The sequence below is a fragment of the Hylobates moloch genome, unplaced genomic scaffold, assembly GCF_009828535.3.
Source record: "Hylobates moloch isolate HMO894 unplaced genomic scaffold, HMol_V3 SCAFFOLD_13, whole genome shotgun sequence".
NCBI classification, from domain to species: domain Eukaryota; kingdom Metazoa; phylum Chordata; class Mammalia; order Primates; family Hylobatidae; genus Hylobates; species Hylobates moloch.
This window is the reverse complement of record NW_026652288.1, coordinates 35,214,157-35,242,094: the sequence shown is the minus strand read 5'-3', so window position 1 is coordinate 35,242,094 and position 27,938 is coordinate 35,214,157. Positions and strand designations below refer to the sequence as shown.

General features: G+C 55.6%; 2 protein-coding genes across 3 annotated transcripts in view; both read left to right on the top strand.

Annotated features, from left to right (window-relative positions):
- LOC116480610 (carcinoembryonic antigen-related cell adhesion molecule 1-like) overlaps positions 1-27,938 on the top strand; it is a 1,172,951-nt gene that overhangs the window by 548,622 nt on the left and 596,391 nt on the right.
- The window catches only part of MEGF8 (multiple EGF like domains 8), a 51,734-nt gene that overhangs the window by 19,469 nt on the left and 4,327 nt on the right, over positions 1-27,938 (top strand). The window contains exons 13-40 of one of the 2 annotated variants that reach the window (XM_032172735.2): positions 2,831-3,031; positions 4,063-4,263; positions 4,712-4,948; positions 5,778-5,896; positions 5,990-6,121; positions 6,208-6,321; positions 6,724-6,972; positions 7,435-7,634; positions 7,972-8,182; positions 8,282-8,531; positions 9,096-9,228; positions 10,294-10,541; positions 10,619-10,729; positions 10,871-10,989; positions 11,310-11,517; positions 11,941-12,121; positions 12,682-12,845; positions 13,636-13,780; positions 15,143-15,374; positions 16,457-16,580; positions 16,751-16,964; positions 17,269-17,483; positions 22,942-23,149; positions 23,330-23,489; positions 24,018-24,210; positions 24,682-24,852; positions 25,228-25,358; positions 25,850-25,982. In XM_032172735.2, coding sequence (XP_032028626.1) covers positions 2,831-3,031; positions 4,063-4,263; positions 4,712-4,948; positions 5,778-5,896; positions 5,990-6,121; positions 6,208-6,321; positions 6,724-6,972; positions 7,435-7,634; positions 7,972-8,182; positions 8,282-8,531; positions 9,096-9,228; positions 10,294-10,541; positions 10,619-10,729; positions 10,871-10,989; positions 11,310-11,517; positions 11,941-12,121; positions 12,682-12,845; positions 13,636-13,780; positions 15,143-15,374; positions 16,457-16,580; positions 16,751-16,964; positions 17,269-17,483; positions 22,942-23,149; positions 23,330-23,489; positions 24,018-24,210; positions 24,682-24,852; positions 25,228-25,358; positions 25,850-25,982 — 5,004 coding nt within the window. The remainder of the gene's footprint in view (positions 1-2,830; positions 3,032-4,062; positions 4,264-4,711; positions 4,949-5,777; positions 5,897-5,989; positions 6,122-6,207; positions 6,322-6,723; positions 6,973-7,434; positions 7,635-7,971; positions 8,183-8,281; positions 8,532-9,095; positions 9,229-10,293; positions 10,542-10,618; positions 10,730-10,870; positions 10,990-11,309; positions 11,518-11,940; positions 12,122-12,681; positions 12,846-13,635; positions 13,781-15,142; positions 15,375-16,456; positions 16,581-16,750; positions 16,965-17,268; positions 17,484-22,941; positions 23,150-23,329; positions 23,490-24,017; positions 24,211-24,681; positions 24,853-25,227; positions 25,359-25,849; positions 25,983-27,938) is intronic. The other variant, XM_032172736.2, reaches the window with a different exon arrangement.

Sequence of the window (27,938 nt, the reverse complement as noted above, 5' to 3'; positions counted from 1 at the left end):
CCCCTGGTCCCTGGCAGCCACTAATCTGTTTTCCATCTCTGGATTTGCCAGTTCTGGATATTTCATGTACGTGGAGGCCTGTACTATGTGGCCTTTTGTGTCTGGCCTCTTTCACTCAGCATGATGTTTTCAAGGCTCATTCATTTTATAACTTCATTCAGAAAGGACCTCTGTTCCTTTTTATGATTGAGTAATATTCCATTGTATAGATGTACCACATTTTGTTTATCCATTCGTCAGCTGATGGACATTTGGGCTGTTTCCATCTTTTGGGTATTGTGAATAATGCTGCTATGAGCACTTGTGTACACGTTTTTGTTTGAACATCTGTTTTCGATTCTTGTGGCTGTATACCTAGGAGCAGAATTGCTGGGTTATATGGTAATTCCATATTCATCTTATTAAGGAATGTCCAAACTGTTTTCCACAGTACCTCTTTATTGATTTTTTGTTGTTGTTGTTGAGACAGAGTCTCTCTCTGTTGCCCAGGCTGGAGTGCAGTGGCACGATCTCAGCTCACTGCAACCTCCAGCACCCGAGTTCAAGTGATTCTCCTGCCTCAGCCTGCTGAGTAGCTGGAACTACAGGCACTTGCCACCACACCCGGCTAATTTTTTGTATTTTTAGTAGAGATGGGGTTTCACCGTGTTAGCCAGCATGGTCTTGATCTCCTGACCTCATGATCCGCCACCTCAGCCTCCCAAAGTGCTGGGATTACAGGCGTGAGCCACCATGCCCGGCCTCTTTATTGATTTTGAAAATAGCTCATATATTCACATGGTTCAAAATCACAGTGATATCAAAAGTCATTGGGGCTGGGCACGGTGGCTCACGCCTGTAATTCCAGCACTTTGGGAGGCTGAGGTGGGCAGATCTCTTGAGGTCAGGAGTTTGAGACCAGCCTGGCCAACATGGCGAAACCCTGTCTCCACTAAAAATACAAAAATTAGCTGGGTGTGATGTTGGGTGCCTGTGATCCCAGCACTTTGGGAGGCTAATGTGGGGGGATCACTTGAGGTCAGGAGTTCGAGACCAGCCTGGCCAACATTGCGAAATCCCATCTCTACTAAAAATACAAAAATTAGCTGTGCATGGTGATGCGTGCCTGTAGTCCCAACTACCTGGGAGGCTGAGGGAGGAGAATCTCTTGAGCCTGGGAGGCAGAGGTTACAGTGACCCAAGATCATGCCACTGCATTGCAGCCTGGGCAACAGAGTGAGACTCCATTTTAATTAAAAATAAATAAATAAATAAAAGGCCAGGCACGGTGGCTCACGCCGGTAATCCCAGCACTTTGTGAGGCCAAGGCAGGCAGATTACAAGGTCAGGAGAGCGAGACCATCCTGGCTAACACAGTGAAGCCCTGTCTCTAATAAAAATACAAAAAAATTAGTTGGGTGTGGTGGTGAGCACCTGTAGTCCCAGCTACTCGGGAGTCTGAGGCAGGAGAATGGCATGAACCCAGGAGGTGGAGCTTGCGGTCAGCTGAGATCGTGCCACTGCACTCCAGCCTGGGTGACAGAGAGAGACTGTGTCTCAAAAAAAAAAAAAGAAAAAAAAAAAAAGAGAAAAAGTCATTAAATGGACAGTCTCTCTCATTTACCCCACTCCCCACCCCTTAAGTGGTCCAAAATTATCTAGCTCCAGCATGGCTGCAACTTAAGGCCACTATACCTCCCTGGAAGATCCATTTGGGTTTCTTTGATCTTATTCCAGAATTTACCTATTCAGATGCAAGTAAGCATGACATCATATCATTTTTCTTTCGCACAAAAGTAATATACTATGAACACTATACGACTGCTTCCTTTTTTTCTTCCTGGCAAGCTTCCCATAACAGAACTTAAGAAACACTCTCATTCTTTTTTTTTTTTTTTTTTTTTTTTGAGATGGAGTCTCTCTCTATTGCCCAGGCCGGAGTGCAGTGGCAAGCAATTTCAGCTCACTGCAACCCTGCCTCCTGGGCTTAAGTGGTCTTCCCACCTCAGCCTCCCAAGAAGCTGGGATTACAAGCATGCACCACCATGCCTGGCTGGTTTTTGTATTTTTTTTGTATGTTTTGAGACGGAGTTTTGCTCTTGTTGCCCAGGCTGGAGTGCAATGGCGCAATCTCGGCTCACTGCAACCTCCGCTTCCCGGGCTTGAGCGATTCTCCTGCCTCAGGCTCCCAAGTAGCTGGGATTACAGGTGCATGCTACCACTCCCTGCTAATTTTTTGTATTTAGTAGAGATGGGGTTTCACCATGTTGGTCAGGCTGGTCTTGAACTCCTGACCTCAACTGATCTGCCTGCCTCGGCCTCCCAAAGTGCTGGCCGTGCCCGGCCTTCATTCTTCTTTTTTTTTTTTTTTTAAGTTGTATAATAATATTCCATTTACGTTTGTAGTTTATTTAAATAGCCTTCCACTGGTGAACACTTGGACTGTTCCACTCTTCTGCTATTACAAAATCACACACCAGGAAAATAAGTCTTGCATTTTGTCTGCCACTTTGAATATTAGATCTGGGCTTTGAAGTGCTTAGCTGGAAAGGTGAGGAATTGGATAAGAAGACACTGAAGTGTCCAGTCCTGGAGTTTTAATGTGAGATGGAAATGGCAAGAGGCCAGGAGTGAAGGTGGGCTCTGGGACCCTGTCGTCTATTGTCTGAATTTAGGTCTTGCCTCTTTTCCCAGAGTGACCTTTGACAAGCCACCTAACCCCTGTTCCTCGCCTCAGTCTCTCATTTGGTAAAACGGGGAAGAAGGTTGGGTTGACCAGTCTTTTCTGGCTCTGATGTGGCCTGTGAGTCCAGAAAGGGACTCACACATACACCCATCCCTGGTGGCACAGGTCTCAATTGTCCGCAGCACGACCATCACCCTGACACCCAGCGCAGAGACAGATGTGTCCCTGGTGTACCGTGGCTTCATCTACCCAATGCTGCCTGGAGGGCCAGGTGGGCCAGGGGCTGAGGATGTGGCCGTGTGGGCACGGGCCCAGCGCCTACACGTCCTGGCCCGGATGGCCCGTGGCCCTGACACAGAGAACATGGTGAGGCCGCCTGGGACATTCAGGGGGGTGTTTATGGTAAATATGGGAGCTAGGGGTGTGGTTTAGGGCATCTGTGGTGATTTGAAGGTTCTGGGGAAGGACTGGGGAGAAATTAGAGGCAGGAGATGGATTTTTTGTGTGTGTGTGAGACAGAGTCTCACTCTGTTGTCCAGGCTGGAGTACAATGGTGTGATCTCGGCTCACTGCTACCTTCACCTCCCAGGTTCAAGCAATTCTCCTGCCTCAGCCTCCCAAGTAGCTGGGATTACAGATGTGCATCAGCACTCCTGGCTAATTTTTTTGCATTTTAAGTAGAGATGGGGTTTCATCATGTTGGCCAGACTGGTTTGGAACTCCTGACCTCAGATGATTCGCCCGCCTCAGCCTCCCAAAGTGCTGGGATTACAGGCGTGAGCCACTGCGCCCGGCTGGAAATGGATCTTTAGTAGAGGAGGGAGGGTGCTGAGGTTTCCAATTGTGAGCAGAATTTGAGGGAAACTTTGAAGCAGGTGAGGAAGGTCTGAGTCAGACTTGAAAGGTCCCTGAAGGCCGGGCGTGGAGGTAATTCCAGTAATCCCAGCCCTTTGGGAGGTAGGGGCAGGTGGATTGCCTGAACCCAGAAGTTTGGGACTAGCCTGGGAAACGTGGCGAGACATCATCTCTCCAAAAAATACAAAAATTAGCTGGCCATGGTAGCATGCACCTGTAGTCCCAGCTATTTGGGAGGCTGAGGTGGGAGGATCACTTGAACCTGGGAAGTTGAGGCTGCAGTGAGCCATGATCGCATCACTGCACTCCAGCCTGGGTGATGGAATGAGACCCTGTCTCGAAAAAAAAAAAAAAAAAAAAAGCCCCTGAGGAGGAGGAGGGTCCCTGGGGTTCTTACCTCAGAGGTTCTCAGGATCTAAGGAGCTCTGAGGCCCTCTTCTTAGGAGGGGGTGGGGTACAGGGTGGATTTGGAGGTATCAGGGGTCTGAGGAAGGAATGAGAAGGGTTCTGAGGCCCCTGCCTATCACTCACACCTACCCCAGGAGGAAGTGGGGCGCTGGGTGGCTTATCAGGAGAAGGAGACGCGGCGGCTGCAGCGCCCTGGGTCTGCTCGCCTCTTCCCCCTGCCTGGGCGGGACCACAAGTATGCAGTAGAGATCCGGGGCCAGCTCAACGGCTCGGCAGGCCCTGGGCACAGTGAGCTAACTCTGCTGTGGGATCGGACTGGTGTGCCAGGAGGCAGCGTGAGTACCCAGGACCTACCTCCAACCCTAGCCGCAGGCCCCAGCCTCAGATCACCTGGGCTTTCTGAACCCCAGGCCACAAACTCTGAAATCCCTAGATTCTGGCCTCGGACTCCTTAACTCTTGGCCTCTGAACTCTGGACCTCCTCTTGAACCCTGTGGCCCCTGACCTCTGCCCATAGACCCTGACCTGATCCCATATTTTGAACCCTGTGTTCTGACTCCTCACCCTTGACCCTGCTGACCCTGACCTCTGCCCTCCATACTTTGACCTATAGTAATCTCCAGATTCCTCCAGACCTTGGACCTGTTTACTGATTTCCTAAATCCTGACTTCCTATATGCCTGAGTTCTCAACCTGGGCTGCAAACCCTTACTTTCAGTTAGCGCCAGACTCTGACCCCTGCCCCAGACCTTGACTGCTGCCTTCCTGTGACCCCTTCCCCAGGAGATCTCCTTCTTCTTCCTGGAGCCCTACCGCTCGTCGGCCTGCACCTCCTATTCTTCCTGCCTGGGCTGCTTGGCAGACCAGGGCTGTGGCTGGTGCCTGACCAGTGCCACCTGCCACCTGCGCCAGGGCGGAGCCCATTGTGGGGATGACGGGGCTGGTGGGTCCCTGCTGGTGCTGGTGCCTACCCTCTGCCCACTCTGTGAGGAGCATCGGGACTGCCACGCCTGCACCCAGGTGCCTGTGGGGCCACCAGGGGAGGTCACAAGGTGGATGGAGCCAGAGCAGGCAATGGGCAGTCAAGGGAACCCCTGCTGGGGGGCGTGGGGGAAACAGCAAGGGCTTTGGTCCTTGATCTGCAGAGCCTGGTGGGGAGGGTGAGATGGAGCTGGAGAGAGAGGCATCTGGAAGTCAGGACCCTCCCTGATGCAGGGGTTAGAGAATGCAACTCCATCCTTTTCCACTAGCGGGGAGTTTCTCAGCATAGGCACTGGAGCCCAGGAGTAGGCCTTCAGGCCTGCCAGCTCCAAGTGGTGTCAGGCAGCCCTCGACACCCTGCTTCCTCTTGTTCCCTGGGAGGGTTTGTTTCCTTGTGAGTGGCAAGGGAGCTGTTAAGGCTCCAGGCTCTCAGTCCCTGCTCTGTCTCAAACAGAGTGAGGCTTCCTCTTTCTCTACCCCACCCCACCACCATCCAGGAGCTCAACAGAAGTCCCAGAATTGCACTTCTGTGGCTCTGGTTGGGCCTCGTACAGGCTCCTGGGCCAATGACTGGAGTTGAGGGGAGGGAATGTGGCCCCTTGCCCACCTCTGGATCCTGAGGATTGAATAAACCCCACTCAGACCACACAGAAGGGGTACTATTGCCCAAAGGAGACAGTGGGTGCTGGGCAGGCCAACCCATGGGTGTCTGTGGCCGAAGGGAGGGGTCCAGAGACGCAGGCAGCTGGGGAGGGAGATGGCCTTACAGGGACAGTCTGCAGGGTGGGGCAGGGGGTGGGATAGGCACTGGGAGCCCAAAGGAAAGGGCTGAGTGGGGTTCTGACTCCTCTGCCCAACTGACCCCCAGGACCCCTTCTGTGAGTGGCATCAGAGTACCAACCGCAAAGGAGACGCGGCATGCAGCCGGCGGGGCCGGGGTCGGGGTGCCCTGAAGAGTCCAGAGGATTGTCCCCCACTCTGCAGCCAGTGAGTCCGGCTGGGTCCAGGGAGTGGGTGGGTGGATGTGCCCAGGATGTGGGCTGGCTGTGGAGTGACCTGGCCCCCTGCTCCCCGCCCCAGGCGACTGACCTGTGAGGACTGTCTGGCCAACTCTAGCCAGTGCGCCTGGTGCCAGTCCACCCACACCTGCTTCCTGTTTGCCGCCTACTTGGCCCGGTACCCACACGGGGGCTGTCGAGGCTGGGACGACAGGTATGGTCCCTGGGGCAGGGCTAACAGAGGAAGATCCCCACCGGCAAGGGGCTGGGGCTCTGACCCCCACCCCTGCCATCCTGCAGTGTGCACTCGGAGCCACGGTGCCGGAGCTGCGATGGCTTCCTGACCTGCCATGAGTGTCTGCAGAGCCACGAGTGTGGCTGGTGTGGCAATGAGGACAACCCCACACTGGGACGGTGAGCCCGGGCAGGCGGGCGGGCAGGGTGCCCGGCTGTGTCCTTCCTCCATGACTGGTCATTCTAATGGCCTCTTTGCTTCTCTGCCCTCTTGCCCTGACCCCATCCCATGGCCACCTTCCTTTTCCGTACTGTTTTTCTGTTGTTTATTTTACCCTCCTGCTCGTTTTTCTCCATTTTTCCTCCTTTTCCGGGTCTCTGCGATTCATTTTCTTTCTCCTTGTCTGTTTCTGTCTCTCCGCTCTCCCTTTCACTGCATCTCTGTCTATGTCTCTCTTCTGTCTTCCAAAATTGTTTTTGTCTGCAACTTCTCCTGGTTTCTCTGTCTCTCCCTGTCATTGTTTCTATGTATGGCTCCTGTTTCTATGTTGTCCCCCGCTTCTTCACTCTCCCACCCTGCAGGTGCCTACAGGGGGACTTCTCCGGGCCCCTTGGTGGGGGTAACTGCTCCCTGTGGGTGGGGGAGGGCCTGGGGCTTCCCGTGGCCCTCCCTGCCCGCTGGGCATACGCCCGCTGTCCTGACGTGGATGAGTGTCGCCTGGGCCTGGCCCGGTGCCACCTGCGGGCGACCTGCCTGAACACGCCCCTCAGCTACGAGTGTCACTGCCAGCGGGGCTACCAGGGTGATGGCATCTCACACTGCAACCGCACGTGAGTGAGGCGGGGGTTGCTATGGAGATGTTGCCCCAGGCTGGGGCACATGGAGGTGGAGGGAGGAAGCCATCATGGCACTGGGTCCCCTCCTGTGGAACCAGCATCCCCAGTTAGCCAGCGGTTTTTACCTTGCACACTAGGTCCTTGTTAGAGTGACAGGGTAACCCTGGTTACCATGGAAATGGGGCACCCATAGGCTGTGGGCCATAGTCTTCAGCGTTGCCATGGAGGTGGAGGAGGACCTAGTTGAAAGAGGTTTTCACAGTGGTGCTGTGTGGTTGCTATAGAGACAGGCGTGGTGATGCATGGAGTTACCTTGGAGACAGGGTCACCCACGTAGCCCAAAACCATGGAAACAGCCAGTGGCTTTGATGGTGTCATGGTGGGTGGAGGTGATGGGGTGCTTTAGGGGTTCTGGGCCTGCCTGGCGCTTTCTTCACCCCCAACACGGCCCCTCAGGTGCTTAGAGGACTGCGGCCATGGCGTGTGCAGCGGCCCCCCGGACTTTACCTGCGTGTGTGACCTGGGCTGGACATCAGACCTGCCCCCGCCCACACCCGCCCCGGGTCCGCCAGCCCCCCGCTGCTCCCGGGACTGTGGCTGCAGCTTCCACAGCCACTGCCGCAAGCGGGGCCCTGGCTTCTGCGATGAGTGCCAGGGTAAGCAGCCCTCGTCCTGGGCCCAGCCTGGACCCAGGGAGCCTCCTCCCTTCTTGGGGCTCCAGTTTGTTCTTCTTGGAGGGGGCCTCAGTGTCCTCTCATGCCGCTCTAGGTCCCCTGCCCCTTTCCTGTTCCTGACTCAAACAGGTTTCAGTGCCACCCATCGCTCTGGCTGGGCTTCAGTTCCCCCTCTTGGGACTTGCTGTTTCCCCTGATCTGGGTCTTGGTTTCTCACCTTTGAAGCAGCCGGGTGGGGTCAGGGTTTAGCTGAGCCAATAGGCCTGGGCCTGTTTCCACCCTTGACTTGACTCTGTCCCACCTGCTGGGGCCTCCACAGACTGGACATGGGGGGAGCACTGCGAACGATGCCGGCCCGGCAGCTTCGGCAATGCCACAGGCTCTAGGGGCTGCCGGCCCTGCCAGTGCAACGGGCACGGAGACCCACGCCGTGGCCACTGCGACAACCTCAGTGGGCTCTGCTTCTGCCAGGACCACACCGAGGGTGCCCACTGCCAGCTCTGCTCCCCAGGCTATTATGGGGATCCCCGGTGAGCCAGTGGGCCAGCCAGGGCTGGGTAGGGTGTGCTTGGGGACACAGTGGGGAGGGGCAGGACTGGTCTGACACTGGCTCTTCTCCATCTCCCCAGGGCTGGTGGTTCCTGCTTCCGAGAGTGTGGGGGTCGCGCCCTCCTCACCAATGTGTCCTCAGTGGCACTGGGCTCACGCCGGTTCGGGGGGCTGCTGCCTCCAGGTGGTGGGGCTGCAAGAGCCGGGCCTGGCCTGTCCTACTGTGTGTGGGTTGTCTCGGCCACTGAGGAGCTACAGCCCTGTGCTCCCGGGACCCTCTGTCCCCCACTCACCCTCACCTTCTCCCCCGACAGCAGCACCCCCTGCACGGTGAGCACTGAGGAAACGAGGGTTCAGGCCCATGAGCCAGAACCATGTCCGCTGACCCAGCCTGCATCCCCAGACCCCTGACCCCAGTATTGCTGGTTTTTTTTTGTTGTTTTTTTAATCCTTCAAAACCCAAACTCCTCCTCAGATCCCCAGTACTTTGTTCCTAGGCCCACAGACAGACCCTCCCATTTCCCAGATAGCTTCCTATTTCCTCAGCTCCCATCTCCAATTCTCCAGATCCTCAATCTCCCCATTCCCAGACCAGGAATGGCAAATTGTTACACCTTGTGCACCAACTCTGACTGATTGGTACTGACTGCCAGGAGCTGCATGTTGAGAAAGGGGCTCAATGCAAGAGTGCCTGATAGATGAGCCGTGTCTACTTTGGACACAGGAAGGGGAGTGGTGGCCTCTATGCCATAGTTTGACAGTCTTCCCTGGATGTTCAAACAGCCCATTTCCAGTCTCAGATTGCCCTCCCCCCTTGAACCCCTCCTCCTCCCAGACCCCAGGGGTCATTCTCATCCTCATTGTCTCCTAATCCTCGATTCTGCACCCCTCTAGCTGAGCTACGTCCTGGCCTTTGATGGATTCCCACGCTTCCTGGACACTGGTGTTGTCCAGTCGGACCGCAGCCTCATAGCTGCCTTCTGCGGCCAGCAACGGGACAGGCCCCTCACCGTTCAGGCCCTGTCTGGTACGGGGGCTAGGGGAAGTGGGACCTCTTAGTCCTGGGCTATGTATCCCTTGCCCCTGAACTCACCACCTGAAGTGGGCTCAGGACCCAGCTCTGCCGCTGCTTATGGGGTGATGTAGTCCCTCACCATCTCTGGACCTCAGTGTCCTTAGTTGAGAGGAAAATAGGATTGCGCCAGCTGAGCTACGTCTGCAGAGAGAAGGGCTGAATGAGACATGTCTCTGGGGCACATAGAATGTGGCTGGTGTGAGGACCCCACACCACTCACTCTTTCCAGCTAGGCAGGAATGTAGTAGCGCAATCTCAGCTCACTGCAACTTCTGCCTCCTGGGCTCCAGCGATTCTCCTGCCTCAGCCTCCCGAGTAGCTGGGATTACAGGCGCATGCCACTATGCCTGGCTAATTTTTGTATTTTTAGTAGAGATGGGGTTTCACCATGTTGGCCAGTCTGGTCTTGAACTCCTGACCTCAAGTGATTCGCCCACCTTGGCCTCCCAAAATGCTGGGATTACAGGCATAAGCCACCGCACCTGGCATATATATATATATATATATATATATATATATATATATATATAACTTTATTGAGGCATATTTTATGTATACTAACATATCAAATAATTCCTGTCCCACCTACCCCCAAATCAGTATCTTTTCTAAAGAGATCCAGTCTCATGTAAGGGCAGTAGGAGTTGTGGAAGGTTTGGAGCTTGCTGATGACACGGCCCAATTCACGTTTTGAGGATCGCTGGGCCACCCTGAGTAGGGAGTGTAGGCAGCCAGGAGGACCAGTAGGGGATGGGTGCCGGTGTCCAGGTAAGACAGGACTTGGGCTTGGATAGCAGCTCAGGAGGTAGCTAGTGGTCGGTGAGAGATTTAGGCTTGAAGATCAATCTTGATGGGTTGGCTGAGGGAGGGGGTGCAGAATGGTTCATCCTGGCGATGATTATGAATAATATGGTGCCTTCCTTCCCTGCCCAGTCACACTGGGTTTTCTCAGCATCTGGGGGTGGAAGGGGCCAGGAGCGTGGCTTTGCTGCCAGCCTCTGGCCTCTCTCCCCACAGGGCTGCTCGTGCTGCACTGGGAGGCCAATGGCTCCTCATCCTGGGGCTTCAATGCTTCGGTGGGCTCCGCCCGCTGTGGGTCAGGGGGCCCCGGGAGCTGCCCCGTCCCCCAGGAATGCGTGCCCCAGGACGGGGCTGCAGGTGCCGGGCTCTGCCGATGTCCTCAGGGCTGGGCTGGCCCACACTGCCGCATGGCTCTGTGTCCTGAGAACTGCAATGCCCACACTGGGGCAGGAACTTGTAACCAGGTACAGGTGGGAGAGGTCAAGCCTGGTGGGACAGGGCTGGTGATCAGGGCTCCCCTGAGTCCCTTGTCGTCCCCCAGAGCCTGGGCGTGTGCATCTGTGCCGAGGGCTTCGGGGGCCCCGACTGTGCCACCAAGCTGGACGGTGGGCAGCTGGTCTGGGAGACCCTCATGGACAGCCGCCTCTCAGCCGTGAGTTGTGGGTACCCGCTGTCTAGGGATGGTTGCCCCCAGGTCGTTCTCCCACCTCCACTCCTGGGACCACCCCTACACCCAGGCCTGGCACTTTGTCCTGATCCTAGCCTGATCCCCGACGTCCGCACCCATCCCTAGGACACTGCCAGCCGCTTCCTGCACCGCCTGGGCCACACCATGGTGGATGGACCCGATGCCACCTTGTGGATGTTTGGGGGCCTGGGCCTGCCCCAGGGGCTGCTGGGAAACCTGTACAGGTGAGGACTGCCCTGGGCAGGTGGGATTTGCAAATAAGAGAAGGTCACCTCGGGATGCTAAGAGTCACCTCAGAGGAGTGCAGAAAAGCCTCTAAGGTAAAGGACAGCCCAAAGGATGCTGGGACACTTGTCACAGGAGGCTCACCCGGGGACACTTGGGGACCAGGGTACTTATTTGGGTGGTGCTACCCCAGGGAATGGTGAGAGGACTGTCATAGGAAGGTCACCCCAGGGGATGTGGGGACATCTGTCAGGCAGGGTCACCTTGAAGGATGCTGGGATGACTGTAATGAGGCTGCTTTTTTGCACCCTGGCCCTAGGTACTCAGTGAGTGAGCGGCGGTGGACACAGATGCTGGCGGGAGCCGAGGACGGGGGCCCAGGCCCATCGCCCCGCTCCTTCCATGCAGCTGCATATGTGCCCGCTGGCCGTGGCGCCATGTATCTGCTGGGGGGACTTACCGCTGGAGGCATCACCCGTGATTTCTGGGTCCTCAACCTCACCACCCTGCAATGGCGGCAGGAGAAGGTGAACATCTCTCTCCAGCCCACTCCCCAGCCCTCACGCTGGGCCCTGACAGAGACAGCTGTGGTAGCTCCTGCCAGCTCCACCCCCAGAGGAAACAGAAGCCCCAGACTTGAATTTCCTCAGCCATCCTGGGTCACACTGTTGTCCTGAGCCAGTCCTGGGCTGGGACACAGCTTCACTCAGCAGCAGAGAGAGGCCAGGGGAGCAAGGGCTTCCCAAAGCCACACCAGGCTTGAGCAGGTGGAAATGCCAAGGGGCCCACTGTGCCCCTGCCAGGACCCAGGCTGGTCCGACTGGCCCCGGGGGGGTCACTCCCTCCTTAGTACTTCAGGGAGGACTGTGGGGGGGCTGAGGCTCGCTTCTACCCACAAGGTGACCCCTGACCTCTAGCCCCATCGGTGACCTTGCCCCTCCATCCCTCAGGCCCCCCAGACCGTGGAGCTGCCAGCTGTTGCTGGTCACACCCTTACTGCCCGCCGAGGCCTGTCTCTGCTCCTGGTGGGTGGTTACTCCCCAGAAAATGGCTTCAACCAGCAGCTGCTCGAGTACCAGCTGGCAACCGGCACCTGGGTGTCAGGAGCCCAGAGTGGGACACCCCCCACAGGTGGGGCTGGGGATCGGGAGTGGACAGCCTCCATGGACCTCCCGGGCATCTGGGCTTCCTGTGGGCTCTCCATCCACTCCTGTGCTCTGTGGCCACCTGTCTCCCTCTCTTTCCTGCCCCCATGCAGATTCTCAGGGCACCTTCTCGAATGTTCAGGTTCTCTGACTGTCCTTCCTAGACTCCACAATTAACTGCCCACTCCTGGCCACATGTGGCCGCCATCCCCCACCCGCAGGCTCTGAGCTCCCTGCTCCTCAGGGGTTCTTCCTCGATCTCGCCTCCTTTCTTTGATCACTGTCCTCTAGACATTCTGGACGCCGTGTCTCCCTCCCGAGAGCCTGGCAGAACTTACTGCCAGTTGAGGGTTCCCTTCTCTTTCCCAGAGTCTCTAATGATTGTCCATTCGAACCCAACTGAGAGGGATGGGTGGAGAGGGGTTCCCAGGCCTCCAGTCTCAGGGCTGGGGAAGGGAGTGGTCACTGAACAGGGGGGCCGGGAGGTCGGCGGTTTCAGTGCTGTTGTCAGCCCCTCCCCCAGCCTGTCACCCTGCCCCTCACCAGGTCTCTATGGTCACTCTGCTGTCTACCACGAGGCCACCGACTCCCTCTACGTGTTTGGGGGGTTCCGATTCCATGTGGAGCTGGCGGCCCCATCCTCCGAGCTCTACTCCCTGCACTGTCCTGACCGCACCTGGAGTCTGCTGGCCCCTTCTCAGGGCGCAAAGGTCAGGAAAAGAGGCTCAGACCCAAGGATGTATGGGGCAGGAGGGAGGGGGCCTCCTTCCCAGTGCCGCAGGGACTGGCTCCATCCCAGATTCCTGTTTCCCCTCCTTTCTACGTTCCCTAACTGAGCTGACACCCCTACATCTCCTCTGCTTCCATCCCTGATTTGGAGGAGAGAACCTGAGGCCAGGAGGTCACAGGCATGAGTTCTGCCCAGTTCTGCCCTCAGTCTTGGTGTGGCCCTGGCAGGCCCCTTCCCTGTCCTGGGTTTTTCCACTCGAACAAAGCAGGACAGAGGCTCCCCGCTCTTTCTGCCTTCAAGGCCAAGGAGAATGTGTGTGCGAGGGCAGGGAGCCCTGTCTGCACTGGTTAGAGAGGCTGGCGGTTTCAGTCCACACGTTTCCAAGCCCATCTTGGAGGCAGGGGGCTAGAAGCAAGAGACTCGAGGAGCCTCACCCCCAGAACGTCCCCACTGTCACTAGCGAGATCGTATGAGGAATGTGCGTGGCTCATCTCAAGGGGTCTGGGCCAAGTTCCTGGGGAGCAGCCTGGGTCATGGGGGTTCCGGGAACTCAGGAAGGAGATGGCTCTGTGGGCTGCTCTTGCTGGTACAGGAGGTTTCCTGGAGGAAATCTCACCTCACCTGAAGGAGGTGAGCTTTGAGGAGGGTTAGGATTGGGTGGGCTGGTTGGGGGACAGGTAGGAAAGTACAGGGGTGGCTGGAGGGCTAAGAGGGAGCAGAGGACAGCTCTGACAGGCTATCCTGCCCCCCACCCCCCGTCTCCCCAACAGCCCCGCCCCCGGCTTTTCCACGCCTCAGCCCTGTTAGGGGACACCATGGTGGTTCTTGGGGGGCGCTCGGACCCTGACGAGTTCAGCAGCGACGTTCTGCTCTACCAGGTCAACTGCAATGCCTGGCTTCTGCCCGACCTCACCCGTAAGTCCCCACTGTGGCTCCCAGGAGGCTGAGGGACATCCAGGAGGAACCCCATCCCCATCCTGGGACTCCCACTCCTCTGGAGTCACTGGGCCCCTGCACACTCACTGGCAGAGCTCCCGCCCTTCTGGATTATCTAAACACCAGGAGATGCCCTCCTTCCTTTTTTTTTGTTAGAGAAGTTTATTTTTTACTCTGACTGTAAAAATAACAATGTTCACTGTATATAATTTGTAAAATAGGAAAGATAAAAACACTCATAATCCCCCTCTCTAGAGACAACCACTGTTAGACATGGGGGTGTTTCCTACCAGTCTTTGCTGTTCATAGCTTAGAAGCATGCCTGTCACTTGCCTTTTTATTTCACTGTTGTGAGTGTGTTTCTGGGTCTGTCTCCTTTTCTTTTTGCTTCTCTCTCTGACCCTTTGTCTCTTTTTCTATTTTTATTAGCGACAGAGTCTCACTGTGTTGCCCAGGCTGGAGTGCAGTGATGCTATCTTGGCTCACTGTAGCCTCTGCCTCCCAGGCTCAAGCAAGCGATCCTCCCTCCTCAGCTTCCCAAGTAGCTGGGACTATAGGCACGCCACCACGCCTGGATAATTTTTTTTTTTTTTTTGTAGAGACAGGGTTTTGCTATGTTGCCCAGGCTGGTCTTGAACTCCTGGGCCCAAGCAGTCCACCTGCCTCAGCCTCCCAAAGTACTGGGATTTAATTCCCTTTTTCTCTTCATCTGTCTTTTCAGATTCAGTAGACAGAGACTACTTCATATCTGTGTTTCTCAGTTTTTTTTGAGGATTTAAAAAAATTGAGGTGAAAGTCACATAACATAAAATTAACCACCTTAAAAATGCATTGGCTGCAGCCTGAGTGACAGAGCAAGACTCCTTCTCAAAAAAAAAAAAAAAAAATGCATTGGCATTTAGTGCCTTCAGAGAGTTGTCCAGCCGCCACATCGGAGACATGGTCTTGTTCTGTTGCCCAGGCTGGAGTGCAGTGGTGCAATCTCAGCTCACTGCAGCCACAACCTCCTGGGCTCAAGTGATCCTCCTACTTTAGCTTCCCAAGTAGCTGGGGCCACAGGTGCGCACCACCATGCCCAGCTAATTTTTTATTGTTTGTAGAGACGGGGTCTTTCTATGTTGTCCAGGCTGGTCTTGAACTCCTGGGCTCAAGCAGTCTTCCTGCCTCAGCCTCCCAAAGTGTTGGGATCACAGGCGTGAGCCACCGCACTTGGCCTTGTTTCTGCTGTCCTTTGACCTTGTGTTTCTCCTCTTTCCCTGCATCCTTCTCTGACTGGCATCATGGTGTGGGTCTCTTCCTGGAGTCTCCTGCTCTCTGTCTGAATATGCCATCTTTCCTCAGGCCCGGCCTCTGTGGGGCCCCCAATGGAGGAGTCTGTGGCCCATGCTGTGGCAGCAGTCGGGAGCCGCCTGTATATCTCTGGGGGCTTCGGGGGAGTGGCCCTGGGCCGCCTGCTGGCACTGACCCTGCCCCCTGACCCCTGCCGCCTGCTGTCCTCACCTGAAGCTTGTAACCAGTCTGGGGCCTGCACCTGGTGCCATGGGGCCTGCTTGTCCGGGGATCAGGCCCACAGGTAACCATGGCGACCATGATAGGCAGTAGGGAGTGGAGCCCTCTAATGGGGGTCCTGTGCTAGGCCACACCAGGATGGAGGCCTCAGGAGTATACCGCCTGGTTCAGGAAAGGGGTGAATCACTGCAAGCAGGGTGGCTGGGGGAGCTCTGAGTGGGGACCCCTGCCTAGGACTGGGGTCTCATGCAAGAATGCTTGCTGGAGGAGCTGGGTCTGAACTGGGCCCTAAAAGAACGGTAGAGTTGAGACCATCAGCGATTCAGAAGTGAGGCTGAGACTGGAAGCTGGAGGGGGTCAGCTCAGAAAGGGCTTCCCGTGCCTGGCAGAGGCACTGGCTCTGTCCAGCTCCACAGACCCCTCAGCTGCGGTTCCGGGAATGCAGACATCCTGGACACTGAAAGTATTTTCCTAGGCTTAGCACAGACTCACCTCGCTGCCCAGTCACCCTCACTGACGTGAGGCTATTAGTTGACCTTATTTGCCCGATGGGTGTGTTGTCAGTTACTACAGGAATGTTAATGGTTTCATTTTGGGGTGCTCCTTCCCCCAGACCTCACTGGAGGTGTTGTGTAACAGTGGGCACACCCACTGCTTTTCTAAAATCCAGAACAGTCTGAAACGTGTGTACTTCTTGGGATTTGGGGTAAGGGATTGTGGACCCCCACTGTGCAGGACAGGGAGCCATGGAAGGCCTAAGCAGGACAGGGCAGGGACAGGCCTGGGCAGTGAGATTCCTGGCGCTGTTGTGAGGGGTAGAGTGACGAAACGCTGCAGGTGGGCACCAGGTTGGGCAAGGGGCTGCAGGGGTGAGGAGGAGAGGACGGTCAGAGAGAAATCCAGGAGGCAGAAGGCTTTGGTGGCTGCATGGGCAGGAGGACCTGGGTGTGGTCCAGCGTCTCTGGCCTGGGTGACAGGTGGATGTGGGACCATCTATTACCAAATGGGGGTGGGGACAGCCAGGCTCAGGAGGCCTGTGCTATGTCCAGCTTGGGATGCAGGGTTGGGGGCCTGCAGGACAGTGTCTGGGAGGCAGAAGGAGGGGGTCTGGATGGGTGTGAGTGAGCCAGGCCTCATGCCCTTTAGGCTGGGCTGTGGGGGCTCCCCCTGCTCCCCAATGCCTCGCTCCCCAGAGGAATGTCGACGTCTCCGGACCTGCAGTGAGTGCCTGGCCCGCCATCCTCGGACCCTGCAACCTGGAGATGGAGAGGTGAGTGGTGGGGAAGGCAGGGTTGAGAAGCAGCAGGTGTAGGGCAGGGAGGTCCTGGTCTCCACTCTGGTCAGCTGTCCCACCCACCCCAGGGTCTCAGGAACCACCGAGTTCTCAGCTGGCTCAGGAGGGGTGCTGAGGGTCTCATCCAGCCTGTCTTCCCTCACCAGGCATCAGCCCCCCGCTGTAAGTGGTGTACCAACTGCCCCGAAGGTGCTTGCATTGGACGCAATGGGTCCTGCACCTCTGAGAATGACTGTCGGATCAACCAGCGAGAGGTCTTCTGGGCAGGGAACTGCTCCGAGGCTGCGTGCGGGGCTGCTGACTGCGAGCAGTGCACGCGGGAGGGCAAGTGCATGTGGACGCGGCAGTTCAAGAGGACGGGTGAGCAGTGGGCCTAGTTCCTAAGAGGGGAGTCTTGGGGCCTGGACTCCTGGGTCTGAGGGAGGAGGGGATGGGGGCCTGGTCTCCTGGGTCTGAGGGAGGAGGGGCTGGGGCCTGAGCTCCTGGGTCTGAGGGAGGAGGAGCTGGGCACCTGATCTCTTGGGTCTGAGGGAGGAGGGGCTGGGGCTGGACTCCTGGGTTTAAGGGAGGAGGGGCTGGGCCTGAGCTCCTGGGTCTGAGGGAGGAGGGGCTGGGCTTGTGATCTCCTGGGTCTGAGGTTCTAATCCCCGTGCCCCACCCCCAGGGGAGACCCGCCGCATCCTCTCCGTGCAGCCCACCTATGACTGGACGTGCTTCAGCCACTCTCTGCTGAATGTGTCCCCCATGCCGGTGGAATCATCACCCCCACTGCCCTGCCCCACCCCTTGTCACCTCCTATCCAACTGCACCTCCTGCCTGGACTCTAAGGGAGCGGATGGGGGCTGGCAGCACTGTGTCTGGAGCAGCAGCCTGCAGCAGGTACTGCACCTGGCCAGGACCGTGCCAGGCAAGGGCCCGGGCCGGTCTCCCTCCTCTCTGCCCTGGCAGGGACCTTTCTTCCACCATCTCCTCCACCCGCCTCCTTCCATCTCCCTGGCTCTAGCCTCAGTCCTGCTTCTTTCTCGTGCCACCATCTCTTTCCTCCCTCGTTGCCTCATGAGGGTCCCTGCTGTGTCCTCCAGCCATGCTTCTGTGTGTGCCGCTTTCCCAGCCCCTGGCCTCTGCCTCTCCAACTTTTGTCCATGGTATCATGGTCTCCTCATCCTTTCCATGACTTAAAAAAATTTTTAATTTAATTTTTTGTTTTTAATTTGTCGATATAATTCATAGGTTCACATCCATGACTCTTAATACTTCTCCCTTCAACCTCCCAAACCTTTTCTGCTTCCCTCCTCTCTCTTTCTCTCTCTACTTATGGAAATTTTGGTTGTAAGAAACAGACACTACCCTCAAGGAAGTGTGGGTATTTGATGGACTCTGAGAGCAGGAAGTGTTTCTGCTCCGTCGCTCTCAGGCCACGACCCGTAATCTCAGCTGTTCTCCGCACTTCTCCATTGTCCGGTTTCTCTTGGCCTGATAGTCAACACACATGGCCGCAGATGGCAGCCTTGACCCCCAGTCTAGATGCCTTCTAATTCCAGAGACCACGTTCATCTCTGTGTTTGTCAGTTAGCTCACATTCTCGAGGAGAAACTCTGACTTAGTGCACGAGCTACATGTCCAGCCTTGGTGTAATGGGATGTGGCCAGGGAGGGCTAGGAGCACGTGGTTCAAACGTGGCAGGTCAGATCTAGGCCTCTCCTAGGCTGTGGGGTGGAGAGATGATTCCTGAAGGTGGGTGTGGCCTAGGCAGACATGTGTGTACCCGTGACAGTCCGCCCCTTGGACTGCCTGGCACATGCTCTCTTGTTTCCAGAAACTCCATTCCAAAGATGCTTCCACCTGACATGATTAAACTGTCGCGGTGGCAGACAAAGGCATTCGCACCCCACCCCACTGCCCCCCAGTGGGAGATAAGACACATTCACCTCCCACTGCCACATGTGGAAGCAATGTCACTCAGCCAGAGCCCACTCCTCATTCATACCTCGATTATGCAAGACCCACTCGAGGCAAAACTACTCACCATCCGACAACCCATGAACTAAGTGATCAGTCCAGCCACCACCCAGACACTAATAGGCAACAGTGCAGGGATGTGGGACACTTGCCATTTTGAGAGGTGGACTAAAGAAACCAACAGCACGGCCGGGCGTGGTGGCTCACGCTTGTAATCCCAGCACTTTGGGAGGCCGAGGCGGGTGGATCACGAGGTCAGGAGATCGAGACCATCCTGGCTAACATGGTGAAACCCCATCTCTACTAAAAATACAAAAAATTAGCTGGGCGTGGTGGCGGGCGCCTGTAGTCCCAGCTACTCGGAGAGGCTGAGGCAGGAGAATGGCGTGAACCCAGGAGGCGGAGCTTGCAGTGAGCCGACATTGCGCCACTGCACTCCAGCCTGGGCGACAGAGCGAGACTCCATCTCAAAAAAAAAAAAAAAAAAAAGAAACCAACAGCACTTCGTGGAAATTCAAGACCAGGAGGGCAGGATGTGGAGGACCAAGAATCCCACAGACCAGGAGCCCTGCCTGGGAGTGGTACATTAGCTCTCACCTGGAGGTAGTTTGCCTTGCGATCAAAAGCTCAGGCTGTGAAGTCAGTGGGATCTGGGTTTGACTTCAACTTGGCCACTTCCTGGCTATTTGACTTTGGATGAGTGACTTCCCCTCTCCGAGACCTCAGGGAGAGTTTGCTAAAATGGGAATCATTTCACTAGATCCTGTCCCCTAGGGAGGTTGTACCAGTTAAATGGGGGGAATTTACTTAGAGCATAGAGGAATGCCTGCCATTCAGGAAGGACTAAAAAATGGCTAATGATCATGATCATTGTTACTGTAATGAGCAGTGGTGAGAGGGCCAATCTGGCTGACCCAAGTCCTGCCACTGGGAGGATTCCCAGTCTCCACTGTACGGGACACACCAAGAGGGTGGCTGCGGGAGTTCCCCATGGGGGCTCTCAGTGTGGCCAGAAGGGCAGAAGTCCCTGTGATTTTGGTCTGTGGTAAGCAGAGGCCTCTCGTCTCCAAGCCTGGAGTCCTACTGGTAGTATGGGTTCTCCTTGGGTATTATTGAGATTTCCATCATTTATCTTTGTGGGAGCTCCAGGGAGCAGAAGGCATACCCACAGTCCTGTGGGCATGCGCTGTTCCCCCAGCCTCTCAGTGCCTGCCAAGTTCTCACATGCCTAAAGAGCTGGGGGTGCTAAGGAGATGGGGGAGTGGCCAGGAGGGAGGCAAGGGGAAGAGGTGGGGCCAGTGAACCGGAGAGCACAGCCTGTCCCCAGGGGCCAGACGAGCACAGTGTTGATGGTGTATGTGAATGTGAGAGGGGACTTTGGCCAGACTTTCTATGAAACCTCCTAGCTTTAAAGTGATGGCTTAGCTGGGTGGGGTGGCTCACGCCTGTAATCCCAACACTTCAAGAAGCTGACACAGATTGATTGCTTGAGGCCAGGAGTTTGAGACCTGCCTGGGCAACATAGCAAGACCCTCATCTCTACAAAAAAAAAAAAAATTAGCCAGGCATAGTGGTGCGTGTCTGTAGTTCCAGCTACTTGGGAGGCTGAGGTGGGAGGATCACTTGTGCCTGGGAGGTTGAGACTGCAGTGAGCCATGATTACAGCACTGCACTCCAGCCTGGGTGACAGAGGGAGACCCCGTCTCTAAAAAAAAAAAAAAAAAGTTAGGCCAGGTGCAGTGGCTCACACCTGTAATCCCATCACTTTGGGAGGCTGAGGTGGGTGGATCGTGAGGTCAGGCGTTCAAGACCAGCTTGACCAATATGGTGAAACCCTGTCTCTACTAAAAATACAAAAATTAGCCAGGCATGGTGGCAGGTGCCTGTAATCCCAGCTACTCGGGAGGCTGAGGCAGGAGAGTCGCTTGAACCTGGGCGGCAGAGGTTGCAGTGAGCTGAGATCGCGCCACTGTACTCCAGCCTGAGTGACAGGGTGAGTCTCCGTCTAAAAAAAGAAGAAGTGTTGGCTTAGATTCCACCACACAAATCAAACATAATAGGCGTGCAGGTGAGACCTGTTATGATTTGGCTCAAGGGCTGCCTGATTCTAACCATCTGGCATTGTTCTTTTTTTCTTTTTTTGAAATGGAGTCTCGCCCTGTCGCCCAGGCTGTAGTGCAGTGGCATGATCTTGGCTCACTGCAGACTCCACCTGCCAGGTTCAAGTGATTATCCTGCCTCAGCCTCCCGAGTATCTGGGACTACAGGTGCACGTCACCACACCTGGCTAATTTTTGTATTTTTAGTAGAGACCAGGTGTCACCATATTGGCCAGGCTGGTCTCGAACTCCTGACCTTGTGATCCACCTGCCTCGGCCTCCCAAAGTGCTGGGATTACAGGCGTGAGCCACCACGCCTGGCCCAGCATTGTTCTTTTTAATGGCTTTGACCTGTGAGTCTGGAGCAGGCAGCGGAGACACTCCTTCTCTGGTCTGCCTCCTTCCTGTCATCCTCCCTCCCTCTCTTCAGCGAATTTATCATTGAGCACTTTCTTTCTGCTGGGTGCTTTGCTAGGCAGGGGGGAATGTCAGCAGATGAGCTAGAGTCCTGCTCTCAGAACTTATGTTCATATACCTTTTCCATGAACTCAGGAAATGCAGTGTATGATGTTGGGCATCTTTGCATTTGGTCACTAGGGAGATCACAGCAGAAAGTGCTGTGCAGGACTGAGGATTCAGGGTTCTCTACCCCTCCCAGATTGTCCCACCATCTGCCAACAAGTGCCCTAAATTTAGATCTGGAAGCCCAGCCCAGCAGAGAATTTGCCTCTGGCAGTTCAGCAAGTCTCAGTGATTTGCAGGCCCCTCAGTGGGCTCCGAGCTCCAACCACAGCAGTCAGGGTTTTCTATTTCAGGATTCCATGGTTGCTTTGCCTTTTCCTAAGTGCTTTCAGGCAGCCAGCCCAAATTAACCTCTTTCCTTTTATTCTTCACTTATGGCCCAAGCAATAAATAAAATGCCTTATATACTGAGGTAAGTTCCCAAGAGCCTGAATCTCATTGTGCACATTTTTGGGGTCCTGACATACAAATATGGCTTGTGAGTTGCTACCCAGCCCCTAACCAAGGACTCTCAGGTTCTCAGTATGGGGTGGGAGAAGCCTTTTTGCCTCAGCAGCCACATTTTTTCTTTTCCTTTTCTTTTCTTTTTTTTTTTTTTTTGAGACGGAGTCTTGCTCTGTCGTCCAGGCTGGAGTGCAGTGGCGCGATCTCCGTTCACTGCAAGCTCCGCCTCCTGGGTTCACGCCATTCTCCTGCCTCAGCCTCCTGCGTAGCTGGGACTACAGGTGCCCGTCACCATGCCTGGCTAATTTTTTCTATTTTTAGTAGAGACGGGGTTTCACCATGTTAGCCAGGATGGTCTTGGTCTCTTGACCTCGTGATCTGCCTGCCTCGGTCTCCTGAAGTGCTGGGATTACATTTTTCTAAGAAACTGTGGTTTGCAACCCCACTCCTGATACTCTTTTCTGTCTCCTTCTGGGATCATTGCCATTGTTCCTTTACCTGGAAGAAACAGAAGTGCCCTTAGTGAGGAGGGGAACTCCCTCCACCAATACAATGGTACCTGTTGGAACCCAGGGTAGAAAGTACAGCAGGGCCTCACAAGGAACTGGAGACAGAGACTGGAAAGCTGCCTTTCTATCTGTCTTTAGGGCACGTGGTTCTCATCTCTGTCTGTTTCTGCAGCCTGCTCTTTTCCTGCCTGTCTGTGCCCTCTTTATTTGATCATCATTTGCTTATCTAAACAATCCCTTCAACCCAAGTCTGCGCGATCTTCCAGTTTATTTTCTTTTTTTGAGACAGAGTCTTACTCTGTTGTCCAGGCTGGAGTGCAGTGGTGCAGTCGTGACTCATTGCAGCCTCAACCTCCCGGGCTCAAAAAATCCTTCTACCTCTGCCCCCCAGGTAGCTGGGTCTACAGATGTGTGCCACCACGCCCAGCTAATTTTTTATTTTTTGTAGAGATGGTGTCTCACTGTGCTGCCCAGGCTGGTCTGGAACTCTTGGGCTCAAGTGATCCTCCCACTGTAGCCTCCCAAAGTATTGGTATTACAGGTGTGAGCCGCTGCGGCCAGGCAACCTTCCAGTTTCAAGATCCTCCCCAGCCCAACTTCCAGCCTTGGTGTGTAGTTACAAATGCTTGAGAGGGAAAACGTGATGACCCCAGCTAGTGTCCACTTTGCTCTACCTGTCTGTGGCCAGGGAGGGGTGAGACCTCAAAGAGGGTATGGTCTGGGAAGATACCCAGAATGTGTTTGTTTAAGCTCATTTCCCCATCTCTCTCTTCCCTGCATCCCCATCCCCTCCCCCCCATACAGTGTCTGAGCCCTTCCTACCTGCCCCTGCGATGTATGGCCGGAGGCTGTGGGCGGCTGCTCCGGGGACCTGAGAGCTGCTCCCTGGGCTGTGCTCAGGCAACCCAGTGCGCCTTGTGCCTGCGGCGCCCCCATTGCGGCTGGTGTGCCTGGGGGGGCCAGGATGGGGGTGGCCGCTGCATGGAGGGTGGACTCAGCGGCCCCCGTGATGGTGAGAGGGCTTTGGGCATGGGGGGAGAGGGGCTGGCCCTTGGCTGGGGTCTGATACAGTGAACAAAGGGATACTGGGCCAGACCCAGAGGTGGGGCTCAGAGGAGGCAGGAGGGAGGGCCTAGGCAACTGGGGCAGGTGGTACAGAGGTCCAGGTAAAATGCTATATCCCCGGTGCTAGGGCTGACGTGTAGGCATCCAGGGGCCTCCTGGGCCTTCCTGTCCTGCCCCCCCGAGGACGAGTGTGCAAACGGGCACCACGACTGCAACGAGACGCAGAATTGCCACGACCAGCCCCACGGCTATGAGTGCAGCTGCAAGACAGGCTACACCATGGACAAGTGAGGCCACAGGCGGCGCGGGGGCCAGACAGGCTAGGGTGGGAGAGTCTGTGGGGAGCAGTAATGGATGAGGCCTAGAGCCAAGCAGCACAGAAGAAAAGAAAGCTTGAGGCATGAAGGCAGTGGGATTGATTCCTGAAGGTCAAGAGTGGTGAGACTGAGCAGGGAAGAATGAGTTTCATAGGGTACCCCAATGGCCAGGCACAGTGGCTGATGCCTGTAATCCCAGCACTTTGGGAGGCCGAGGCAGGTGGATCATTTAATGCCAGGAGTTCGAGACCAGTCCACAGGGAGACCCCATCTCTACAAAAAAATAAAAAAGAAAATAGCGTACCCTCAAAAGAGGAGATAGGGTTGTGGGCTACACCTGGAGGGGGTGGTGGGCTAGATCCTGAAGAGGAGATATTGACAGGACAGAGCAGAGATGAGCAACCAGTTGAGAAAAGGGTGGGGTAGTTGGTTGGGCGCTAGGCCATGAAGCCACGAGGAGGGTGGCCACCTGCCCTGAGCCCCACTTTGTCCCTGCAGCATGACAGGGCTGTGCCGCCCTGTGTGCGCCCAGGGCTGTGTGAACGGCTCATGCGTGGAGCCCGACCACTGCCGCTGCCACTTTGGCTTTGTGGGCCGCAACTGCTCCACGGAATGCCGCTGCAACCGCCACAGTGAATGCGCTGGTGTCGGGGCGCGTGACCACTGCCTGCTCTGCCGCAACCACACCAAGGTGGGCCGCCCGGGGCCTCAGACTGCCGACCCTGGAACCCAGGCCCTCGCTTGCCTTCATCCCACGCGCAGGCGTCTCGCATCTCATTCTGAGCCCTGATAAGCCAGGGACAGATAAGCCAGAGCCCTGTCCCAGGGAGATGTGTGGAGACTTGGGGGATGCTGCCTGGGTTTGGATCCCAGAGGGTCTGCCCTGGAATAGTGGACGGAGTGGGTGCTGGGCCAGGAGGACAGGCACGTGGAGGAGGATTTGAGATAATAGAGAGAAGGGCTTTTGAGCTCAGCACTTTGGGCTGCAGGTGTGCAAGGGAAGGTGGGGGCTAAATCCCAGGGAGGCTGAGATTGTCCAAACCAGGTACCCGAGCCTCTATTGCCCTCCCGTGGGCTCTCAGAACCTGCCCCTGTGCCCCCCACACCCTCCTACCCCTGGTGACTCTCCAGCCTCTCTAACTATCCTGTCCTGGGTTCTCAGGGCAGCCACTGTGAGCAGTGCCTCCCGCTGTTTGTGGGTTCAGCTGTCGGAGGCGGGACCTGCCGGCCCTGCCATGCCTTTTGTCGTGGAAATAGCCACGTCTGCATCTCCAGGAAGGAGTTAGCAATGTCCGAGGGAGAGCCAAAGAAGTACTCACTGGACCCAGAGGAGGTGAAAGAGAGGGGTCAGATGCCTGGGTCTGAAGGAGGAGGGGCTGGGGAGCTCCTGGGTCTGAGGGAGGAGGGGCTGGAGGCCTAGATTCCTGGGTCTGAGAGAGTAGAGGCGGGGGTCTTGGACTCCTGGGTCTGAGGGAAGAGGAGCTGGGGCCTGGACTCCTGGATCTGAGGGAGGAAGGGATGGGAGCCTGGCCTGGGTCTGAGGGAGGAGGGGATGGGAGCCTGGCCTCCTGGGTCTGAAGGGGGAGGGGGTGGGAGCCTGGCCTCCTGGGTCTGAGGGGGGAGGGGGTGGGAGCCTGGACTCCTGGGTCTGAGGGAGGAGGTGGCTGGTCCATGCCTTTCTGTGATCACACTGTCTTTCCTTGGCCAGATTGAAAACTGGGTGACAGAGGGTCCTAGTGAAGATGAGGCTGTGTGCGTGAACTGCCAGAATAACAGCTATGGGGAGAAATGCGACAGCTGCTTGCAGGGCTACTTCCTCCTGGATGGGAAGTGCACCAAGTAAGAGGAATGGGGGGCCGGGGATCCCACCCTTCTCACTGGGAGTAGCTCTGGAGCCAGACCCCCTCTTTAGTCCTCCACCCCCAGTCAGGAGAGGATGACACCCCCAGGGAGCACCCAGGCTGGGGTCGGGGTAGGGAAGGAGCTGGAATGTGATGCCACTCCCTACCTCCAAGTCTAGTGCTGAAGTGTAGGCCACAGAGCGGCCCGATCGAGAACAAGATGGGGCGGCTGAGGGCAGAGGCCTTGGAACAACCTCCCCTTTCCATCTCCTTCTTTCTGAGTGTTCAGTGAGTGCTGGAGTCTGTGCAACTCGGGTTCCAATCCCAATGGCAATTTAACTGCTTTGTGGCCTTGGGCAAACAGCTTGACCTCTGTGAACCTTAGTTTCCTCTTCTGGCCTGTTGCACAGAGTTGAGCTCACATATGGGGTGTCCATCCTGGACCACTGCAGGCCATGGGGGCTCCGTAACCCTCAACTTCTTCCCCAGATGCCAGTGTAATGGCCACGCGGACACATGTAACGAGCAGGATGGGACGGGCTGTCCTTGTCAGAATAACACAGAGACGGGCACATGCCAGGGCAGCTCCCCCAGTGACCGTCGAGACTGCTACAAGTACCAGGTGCGGCTGCAGAAGCTAGCGGTGGGCCGAGGGCCCTACACCTTATGGAGGTCAGGGCTGGGATGAGGTAGCCAGGCTCAGGCAGGACTGACAACATGGGATCCGAATCAGTGGTTTTGGGATCCAGTGCAGCTTGACAGACTGTTCTTGAGCCCCATTCAGTTACAGGCCCTGGGCAGTGATGCTGGGGACCAAGATATGAGCCTCTGGGGGACTCTCAGACTGGTGGGGAGACAGTCTCCATTACAGGTAGTCACAGCTAAAGGTGGCACATGCCAGAAAATCTATCTCATGGTAGCTCAACCAAAAAAAGAAAATGGGCTGGGCATGGTTGCTCATGCCTGTAATCCCAGAACTTTGGGAGGCTGAGGCGGGAGGATCACTTGAGCCCGGGAGTTCAAGACTAGCCTGGGCCACATAGTGCAACCCCATCTCTGAAAAATATTTAAAAATTAGCCTGGCATGGTGGTGCACATCTGTGGTCCCAGCTACTTGGGAGGTAGAAGTGGGAGGATTGCTTGAACCCAGGAGGTCGAGGCTGCAGGACTGTGTCTCAAAAACAAACAAACAAACACACACACACACACACACACACACACACACAAAAAAAACAGAAGAAAAGAAAATGTATTGACTCTTAGAACTGAGGGTCTGTGATGTGCCTTCAGGACTGGCTGGATCCAGGTGCTCATACAATGCCATCAGAAGTCTCTCTGCGTCTTGACTCTGCTTTTCTCTGCATTGGCTTCATTTTCAGGCAGATTCTTCCCAGTTAGCAGGCCCCCTCTGATGAACTGAGGCTAGCAGAGATCTCATATCATTTAATACCCAGATTCAAATTCCTCTCGAGTGCGTTTCCCTTTTTCTTCTGCACAGAGGCTCCTGGAGCGCCTGCACTGGCCACCTGGCTGGCTGCTGTGTTCCAGACTTGCCTCCATGATGTCCCAGGCTCCCTCCTCAGAGGACAGCTCCCACCACCCCCCCACCCACCTTCTGTCTCCAGTCCCAGAGGGAAGAGAAAGTCTCTTGCTCTCAGTCTCCCTTACCCATCTATAGAAACATAATAGCTGCAAAGCTGCAACCCCATCCCAAATGACAACAGTTTTACAAGCCTTACTGACCCCTAACATTTCTATCCTGGGCCAGAATTTCTGCTTTTTCATTTTATTTTTTTAATTTTTAATTTAATTTAATTTTTTTTGGACACAGTATTGCTCTGTCGCCCAGGCTGGAGTGCAGTGGTGTGATCTTTGCTCGTGGCAGCCTCCACCTCCTGGGTTCAAGTGATTATCCTGCCTCAGCTCCCTGAGTAGCTGGGACTACAGGCACATGCCACCATGCCTGGCTAATTTTCTGTATTTTAGTAGAGATGGGGTTTCACCATGTTGCCCAGGCTAGTCTCAAAACTTCTGAGCTCAGGCAATCCATCTGCCTTGGCCCCCCAAAGTGCTGGGATTACAGGCGTGAACCACCACACCCGGCCCAGAGTTTCTGCTTTCTTGATAAGGGAAAGGCCTATTGGCTTTTACCAGGGAGTCTCAGAGATTAAATCAGACCTCCTCTTCTACCAGGTCTGTTGGCTGCTTAGAAGTAGCAGTTTTTCTTGGTTCTTTTTTTTTTTTTTTTTTGAGACGGAGTCTCGCCCTGTCGCCAGGCTGGAGTGCAGTGGCGTGATCTCAGCTAACTGCAACCTCCGCCTCCCAGGTTCAAGCGATTCTCCCGCCTCAGCCCCCCGAGTAGCTGGGACTACAGGCGCGCACCACCACGCCCGGCTAATTTTTGTATTTTTAGTAGAGACGGGGTTTCACCATGTTGGCCAGGATGGTCTTGATCTCTTAACCTTGTGATCTGCCCACCTTGGCCTTCCAAAGTGCTGGGATCACAGGCGTGAGCCACCACGCCCAGCCGGTTCTTTTTTTTAATGTATTTATTTTTGAGACGGTCTGGCTCTTTCAC